General features: G+C 27.0%; 2 protein-coding genes across 3 annotated transcripts; one reads left to right on the plus strand and one right to left on the minus strand.

The window, feature by feature from the left end:
* Positions 1–311: 311 nt before the first annotated feature.
* Positions 312–3054, plus strand: LOC132931764 (uncharacterized). Of its 2 annotated transcripts, none has more exons than XM_060997745.1 (3): positions 312–473; positions 1490–1752; positions 1840–3054. In XM_060997745.1, exons 1-3 carry the CDS (start codon positions 413–415, stop codon positions 2872–2874), a joined length of 1359 nt encoding a protein of 452 aa, XP_060853728.1. In that variant the 5' UTR covers positions 312–412; the 3' UTR covers positions 2875–3054. The 2 variants fall into 2 exon arrangements, with proteins under 2 accessions (XP_060853728.1, XP_060853730.1); XM_060997747.1 differs by having other exon boundaries at positions 347–473; positions 1577–1752.
* Positions 2960–5448, minus strand: LOC132931763 (integrator complex subunit 11). Its single transcript, XM_060997744.1, has 2 exons — positions 3571–5448; positions 2960–3362 (listed from the first exon to the last, which is right to left on the minus strand). Exons 1-2 carry the CDS (start codon positions 5112–5114, stop codon positions 3095–3097), a joined length of 1812 nt encoding a protein of 603 aa, XP_060853727.1. The 5' UTR covers positions 5115–5448; the 3' UTR covers positions 2960–3094.
* Positions 5449–9047: the final 3599 nt, after the last annotated feature.

Genomic DNA, 9047 nt, shown 5'->3' on the forward strand with positions numbered 1-9047 from the left:
TTTCAACTAAAACTTGTGTAAAACATTTCTTCAAAAACATTAATAGATTCTAATGACAAGTATTGTTTGATAAAAAAAATCCTACAGTACAATTTATAAATCAACAGAATAATTTCATATTTCCTAATGAAATGATCTTACATTCTTACAAGGAATTTAATTAGGTATTGCTCAAATTGTATGTAAACAATGAAATTTAATATTTGATGATTGTTTTTCATGTGTTTATCAAATAGTTGATAGAAATGATAAAATATATACATTAGCTTCGGGTCAAAGGTAAATGTACATTATGGAAATAATAATTTATTGTACAACACATTATTAACCTAGAAACATTAATTTCTATATACAAATAAAATATAAAAATAAAATATGTAAAATTGTTAAGCATAAATATATCATTATAAAAATGAAAACAAATATTATTTTAGTAATAATTTTTATGCTAAATACCAATTGTTTATGTCAATGTAAGTAAAACATTATTAATTATTATGAGGGAATAGATTTCATTGTAAATACATACTTTTATTGGAATGAGATATTTTTAATCTAATAGAAAAGTATGTACACTAATTTATTTTAATTAAAATAAGACCAATTTTATTATATTTATTTTGCCAATTAATATTCATTTTGTATGCATATTTAATTTTTAATAGATTTTGTATAAATTAATTAGGTACCTATATTTTGATGGTAATTAATATTTTAATGTTTACAGTTAATGAAAATTGCCTACTGTCATAAAATTAATCAATTGCTAAGTTGTTAAATGCAATTATGATCTTATGATGACTAAAATATGTAAAATATGAAAATTTTTTTTATTTTTAAACGATAATTCCAATATTCCATAAAAAAGCTAGTAATAATTTAATTGCATTTTTTTCTAAATTACTACATTTGTCACATACCTAGTGCATAGTTATTATCACATTTCAGAAATAATAACATGTAATAACAGATCAATTAATAGCACTCATAGAATATAGAAATATAATATCCTGATTTTAATTTATTTCCTAAACCTATTGTAAAATATGAGGTACATGATAAGAAATCGTTCAATATATTATTGTAATTTCTAATTTTGAAACAAAATCTGCCATAGGTAATTATTAAAAAAAGTAATTTCCAAATATACTAATGCAAAATGTAAATTTAAAAAACAAGTTGGCCTATAATTTTGTAATTTTTTTATTTATTTATATAAATATGCAATTTATTGTAAATCTAAAATATGTCTTTGATAAAAAAAAGTCTTAGTGCTGTAGAACAATTTACAGATAAATAAAATTCAATATTTAAACATTTTGACATAACATTTAAACATTTTGGACTTATTAATAAATAATGAAAAAAAGGCATATATTACTTTTTACATTTATTGAATTGTTATTATAATTATATCTGTTCCCTTATTATTATACAATACATACATTTTCTACAGTTCTTTACATAACTAATCATTTAATTTTTTAAGTCTATGCATTTGATGATGACGTGCCATCACTATCAGAAGCTGATGAACGAATTATAAATTTGACTTTGTTGACGAAAAATGTTCTAGAACATTACCAAAACCCAGATCCTGTAGGATTACCTGAAGCTATAGTACCACCGTATTCAGATCCTGAGCCAATACCTGATAATGAAAGCCCTTTGTGGAGTATGCATAATTCAACAATGAGAGGACATTCGAAATTCAGACTAAAAAAATTATACGTAAATTTGGTTGATTTACAGGTTTGTATAGTTATGAATTGGTAATAAATGAAATAAAAAATATTAAATTGGTTGTCTAATTATGTTTAATTATTTATTATTTTATAGTTAGAATTTGGAATATCAATTGATACATTAGTGGTAGTAGGTAATTATTCTTATTGGAAAATGTATGAAGGATATTACAATGTAACGCTCATACAACTTCATATTGATGGTCACTTGAGCTTAAAAGTAAGCGAATCAGGACACTTAGAGACTAATAATTTGAATATGAATATGAACTATGAGAGCTTACATATGGATACAGATAAGATAAATATACCATTTTATGATACATTTGTTAATAGTTTTACAAATTTTGTTGTTCAAACTATTAAGCCCATTATTATGAAACTGATTAACGTAATGATAAAAGAAGAACTTAATCAAAAAATGAAACATTTTAAGCGTTTTCCAAATACAATACCACCCGTAGACTTACTGATAGCTGAGAGTCGCCAACAGATAAAATCAATGGGATATGATCCATGGCGCATAGAAGACTTAATAAATGCGGTAAATTTCAATATATTTAGTTTAGATGTCAACGAAATATGGATATCTGGCCTATCAAGTATATATAGATTAGGAGATATTCACATAAGTATACAGAATCAAACAATTATATCAGTCATACATATAGGAACTCAGGAACTAAAAGGACATTGTCAGTGGAAAATTGGAGCAGCAGGAGTACTAAAAACTACAGGTGTTTTAAGTTTTTCAATTGATTATATACAGCTTGAGGCTAATGTGACTCAACCAATGGACACAAGATTAGCTCCATTTTTAAATGAGTTTGGTTTATCAGTAGGAAATATTCAGTTGCGTATGGATGGAGCGGGTACAATTGATTATTTAGCTGAAGCACTTGTCAATATTTTTCCAAATATTTTAAGGAATAAAATAGTAGATGCAATGGAACTTCCTATTAAAAAAAGAATACAGGACTTTTTAGATAAAGTTGACGTGCAAGAAAAAATTGAACAAAGAATTCCTCCAATAATAGACAAAATGATGGAACATAATATTACAGACATATTTAAAGAGAACGAGATATTGCATGAAGATATCAACATTGTTAGTAAGGAAGATTTTTGAATAGACGTTCAGAAAACGACTATAGCAACAATAAAACTGATAATAAAATGTTAAATACTATTTTACTGTGATAACTGGAACTTAATTTAGAATATTATAAAGACACCTTTTATTTATTTATTTTTATCTTTATGTTAACACAACTGTTAAAAAAATAAAATATATTAAATTTACAAATTATTTTCAATCGGCTTTATCTTTAATAATACAAATATCTATATTAATCAGACTTGCTCATATTTTGTAACATTTCAAGCACATGATTGCCCAATGGCTCATCTTCATTAGCCCAAGAAATTACAATTTTCTTTTTATTATTATCCATACTATCTTCTACAGTCACTAAAATCGATGCTAATGATATTGATCCATCAGACATAGTAAGTTTGTTTTTGAAAATTGGCAAATTATTTTCCAGCATATTATACAATTTAGTTTTGGTTTTTTGGATTGTAGATGATTCTTTGATTTCCACAGTACAAGTAAATCTGAAAATAATAATTATTTAATTAGCAATAAATTTAACAAAACAATTTGTTTCAGCTAAATTATTATTCAAATTGTTTAGAAATAACAGATTATTTAATTTATAATAAAATTGTTTAAGTAAAGTAAGTCAAGAGTTGTCATGTTTTTTCACAAGAAAATTTATTTAGTCAGTAATAATCTGCATTAAATATTGTTTATTAAACGAACCTTAAGGTGTGCCGTTGAATATCTAATTCTTTAAAAGTATCTTTTACACTCATGGCGTTTAAATTAGAAGAACCATTTTTTAAAAGGAATGCTCCATGTACCAAGCGTTTTCCATTTCCCAAATTATTTGACTGATCATCTAATATTTCTTTAACTAGTTTTGTACTCATATTGAATGTATGTATGTTTGCAGTCTCAATTTCTACAGTTTCTCCATTAGCAGGCATGTAACAATTAATGTTAAATTCTTGCATTATTTTAGCTCTGAGAAATTTCATTTTTTCTTCTTCACCATGAACCAATAACACATTTTGAGGTTCACAGTTTTTTATTAATTGTATGATACCTTTACCATCAGCATGAGCTGAAAATGATAAATATTCAACTGACATTTTAACATCAATAAATTTGTTTGGTTCAGCTTCAATTTTTTTAGAACCACTCAAGACTTTATTACCAACAGTTCCAGATACACAGTAACCTGGTACAATCAACATATTTTTTTCATCAGGAGCCCACTTTTTAAATATATTCAACGATAAGCCAGCATGTAACATACCAGGTGTTGCAAATACTACCATAGGCCCAGGATTGTGCATATAAGTCTTGTCAAATGGTTTAATGTGCTTAAAATCAAACATATTCCTGTGAACAAACGTTTGTCTGACTTTTTGATTTGTCCAAGTTATAAACATTTTATAATAACTGTTAGCTTTTTCAGTTAAACCAGCTGCAAAATAAACGGGAACTTTAAGACCCATACGATCCCAGTAAGTATCAATAAGAATACATAACTCTTGAGCTCTTCCCAAAGCAAAAATTGGTATTAACACTTTACCACCACGATCTATACATTCATGCACATTTTTCAAAAAGTCTCGTTCCCTACATCGCTTTGAATCCCTTATTGTTGTAGCATATGTTGATTCTGTTATAAGTAATGTTGGGCGACATTTATCAATCCAAGCAGCTCCTAAATGTCGGTCAGGTGTCATTGAAAAGTCTCCAGTGTATACCACTGAGTCATTTCCAACTTTAATATAAAACATAGCAGCTCCTAATACATGACCTGCATAATATGCTTTCAGTTCTATATCTTCCTTAACAGTAACAACTTCATGTAAATTTACTGCAGTTACTTTCTTCATACAATCTCTAATTGCACTTGATGTGAAATATTTGGCTTCTTCTTCGTACTCAACTAAATGTTTACGCATATCTTCTAATAAAATTGGAGCAATTGCTTTTGTTGGATGTGTCATATAAATAGGACCATGATAACCAAGGTGTTCAGTTAAATAGGATAGAGCACCACAATGATCTAAGTGAAAATGTGAAATAATTACACAGTCAATTATGTCTGTAATATTTCCATCAGATGTGATATATGAGAAGTCAGGAAATTTGCGTTCATCTTGATAGCCCATATGCATGCCACAATCAAGCATAATATTTCGATTTCCAATTGTTATTAAGATGCAACTACGTCCAACATCCTGACCAGCTCCCAACGGAGTGACTATGATGCGATTGCTGATATTCATAGTTACAGACTGTAACTTACAGTATTGGTATTTATTATTTAACAAACTGAAGAGAACAAAATCAAACAGAATTGTAATTATTCATTAAACTAAGTAGAAATTATTATACAAAAGAACTCAAACAAAACTAATTTATGCAACTTTTTAAATATAAAAATAACTGCTGATTGATAGATTCAATGAAAAAATTTTAAAAATACATACATTAAAAATCTATCGACGCTTAACAAAATATTCAATATTTTTCTTAATAATATTAAATTCCATTAGTATTTTGCAATTTTTAATAATTTTTTTAATTTAAACTAAATACTAAAATATTTTTAAAATGGATTGTAAAAATGTAAAATAAATACCTATTATCTATTTTAAATTTATAAAATTGTTCGGTGATATCCATAGATATAAACAAATATGGATATCACGTCTTTATATGATACTGATAATAGAATATAGTAAATGGTGAACGGTCACATAGATCCCTCGACAGCTAGATCCCGATGACTAACTGACGCAAGAGGATCCAATTGACGCGAGATTAAAATGACGCATGAGGATCTAATTGACGGGGGATTAAAATAATCATAAGGATTTTACAAATTAATTAATTTTGTAATTAGTATTATTGATTTTTAATTATCAATGTATTTAAATGCTTTTACGTTATTACATCGTAGTAACACTAGTATAACAGTTGTTATCTAGCATAAACCATATAATTTTTGTTTAATAGACAATTAAAAAATATTTTCTATTATTATAACCTAATGTTTTAATAATACACGCATAAATTATTTCATAAATAAAGCTTTCATAATGTTAATTGTTAGGTTTTGTTTATACATCTAATAAAAAATTAAAATTTAGTAACTGAAGTTACTGAACATTTCACTTCTCAGTTAAAATAGCCATAACTCATGTCTGGTCACCATCTTATGTTTTTTTTTATATTAATCAGAAACCTATATAACTATTAGTACAACTATATAACTAGCTATAGCTACTATTATATTATTATTATTGCTTAAAAGTTTTAACTTTATTCATATTCTCACTCCCAGTCTCAGAGGTTAGTCGTAAGTCCAGTGGCGCCGATCTATGTTTCATGTTAGGGAAAAAAAATGCTGGTGTTAGACCCACCTACTAAAAAAATGTTTAGTTAGTTACGATCGAATGGTACTATATTTATTTCTAACTATATACATACAAGATACTGCATAACAAACTATTTTTGATTATCACCCACCCACCCATAAATATTTCTGGGGAATTTTCCCCAGTTCATACCCGTGTTCGGCGCTACTGTTAGTACATATACCAAATTTGAATATTGACAAAACTGTATATTTTAACGAAAAATAACGATTATATAGGTATAATTATCTATTTTGTTTTAAGTTATTACAAAAATATTATTTAAAGACACCAATTCGTGTATTATTATTTAACACTAACAGAGAAGTATTCAAAATATTATGTAGATTAGTTTTAAGCTGTTTATGCCATAAATTTATTAACACCTGCAGTGGCGGCTCGTCATGGGTCTTTGAGATGGCGGACTCACCATAAAAAAAGGTAGTAAAGCAATAAAAAAGTTTGAAGAAAATTGTAGTACCTATAATTTAATATTTTTGTCTATTTGGAAAATAATTATGATGGTTTTCGATATTAATATTGATTATTGATAATATTATAATATTTTTACATTAATAATGAGAAGACGGGTGTCATTCAATAATAATACGGGCGAAAAATATCGATAACAACAACTAATTACTAATTTATGCGATGCCAATGGCAGAAACTTTGAAAGAGTCTAGTCTCAATGTCCTGAACAACATCTATACAATCTACCCCGCCCTCCGCCTTGTCTTGCATATACAATTTGTATAAGTACACAATTGGGTCCCTCGAACGGCACACTTCCGAATAAATTTAAATGTCTGACTAATAATAATTTTACAACATAATAATACAGTATATAATCTATGAATATGGATCTATCATATTAATCTATCATCTATGGCAATCATCAATCTTCGCTATTCGTCGGAGACGATTAACGGTTGTAATAATTTTAACGGAGACAAAAAAATAGACGTACAAATCGTTAAACCGTACTTTAATATATTTAATATTTTACACGCATATGCCGTTCTGTTCAGCTTATTTTTATGAAATATCTCAATATCTGCAATTCGAAACGTGGTAAAGACGGACGAGGAAAGGTGTTCCTGCGTCGGCGATGTGGTTACTGAACATGTGGACATCAAATATGACACAACTAAGTTTCACAAAAAAAATCGATGTTTACGTGAGTTTGATTTTCTATACTTTTAGAGCTTTAATTTACTTTTTTAGATATAAAATAAATACATACTTATTGCACCGGACAATCTGCTACACGCCGGGTGACGTATACGTATGCATATTTTATTCCCGAACGCACGATGCATAAAATACGTGAGACCAAAAATACATAATCGTCATATTAATATATTACCGGACCCATTTTATATAATAATTTATATTTATATTAATTGTATGAATAGCATTTTTCATTTTTAACTGGCCGAGTACCCGACTAATATAAGTTTTTTTTATCCCTAACAAAAATAAAAAGTTTTCTGAAAAGACGCATTAATATTTTTTTATAATTGTCTGAATTTTGAATTTTTATGACATTATTAGATATTCATTTCATATTTCTGTGATAACTATTTCTGCTCAACCAATTTTTGTTTTTTCGTAGTAATTTAAAAACGAATAACTGTAGTTATTTGAAAATTTCACCAAATGTTAATGTTTGCATTTCTTATACATATTATAATTTTCAAAATATTTTGACTATACACTTATAGGATAAAATAACAATAGCATAATACCATAAATAGATGCATTTATTATATATATATATATTAATATCGCAAATTATCTGAACATATTAACATTAGAACCTATATAAATAGTATGAGTAGGTATGTATTATTCCTAAATAGGACGGTACCGAAACGGGAATGATATAGTCACATGTGTATATAACGAGTCGGATGTGAATAACTACTTGTAATTAGAAATTAATTTTATTGATTTTGTAAGTCCTTCTTTATTATACGTAGATCATAATCTATTAACTATTTAGTATGTAATATTAATTGAATGATTCAACTTTTAAATATTTTTAAAATTATTAATCATTTAGTACAGCCAACCCGTAAACTGCTGTATAGCTACTATAGTAGATGACTACAATACAACATGTAGAGTGTAGACTAGGTTAAGTATGTCACTATAACGAATTTGTACAATTTGAATTCAATTTTCAATGTATAATGCATTAATACATTGTGTACAATGTAAAATTATGCTGGTCGAAGATGGTCTTATTTGTTGGTGAGAAATTTTACCAAACAACTATTGAAATAATAAAAATATAAAATTATAATTTAAAAAAAAATTCAGGATATACAATTATTATGGTTTTACGTATGAAATTAATTAGATACCAAAAGTTTGGTATGCAAGACAGCTGAAATATAAAAATGAATCCTATAATATCACAAAGAGTTCTATAAAAAAAAACATATGATCTATCATATTATTATAATATTTGTCATCCATGGCAAACATCAATTGTCGTCATTTGTAGGAGACGATTAACCATTCTAATATTTTATTGAACAGTCGTCAAACAATAGCCTTCAGTACATGACAAGTGCTCTCATTTTCATAAAAAATTTCAATAATTTCATTCTGAAGCGCAAAGAAGACGAATGAAGAAATAAGAGCTAGCTGTTTCTTCGGTGGCTGATGTGCACGTTTGAATTTTAATATGGCACAGCTTGATTTCGTCGAAAAGCGTCGAAGGATACTTACGTAGGTTAATTTTCCTATAATTTTAGGGTAGTAATAAATTTAATTTTTATACTTTAA

This window comes from Rhopalosiphum padi, chromosome 1 (genome assembly GCF_020882245.1).
Source record: "Rhopalosiphum padi isolate XX-2018 chromosome 1, ASM2088224v1, whole genome shotgun sequence".
NCBI classification, from domain to species: Eukaryota; Metazoa; Arthropoda; class Insecta; order Hemiptera; family Aphididae; genus Rhopalosiphum; species Rhopalosiphum padi.

Bases quoted from the DNA above. Each gene is read 5' to 3' on its own strand.
- LOC132931764 (XM_060997745.1), top strand. From the start codon at position 413: ATGAAAACAAATATTATTTTAGTAATAATTTTTATGCTAAATACCAAT. The intron at 474-1,489 runs GTAAGTAAAACA...TAATTTTTTAAG, and splicing joins TACCAATTGTTTATGTCAAT to TCTATGCATTTGATGATGAC. The intron at 1,753-1,839 runs GTTTGTATAGTT...ATTATTTTATAG, and splicing joins TAAATTTGGTTGATTTACAG to TTAGAATTTGGAATATCAAT.
- LOC132931763 (XM_060997744.1), bottom strand. From the start codon at position 5,114: ATGAATATCAGCAATCGCATCATAGTCACTCCGTTGGGAGCTGGTCAG. The intron at 3,363-3,570 runs GTTCGTTTAATA...TATTATTTTCAG, and splicing joins ATTCAACGGCACACCTTAAG to ATTTACTTGTACTGTGGAAA.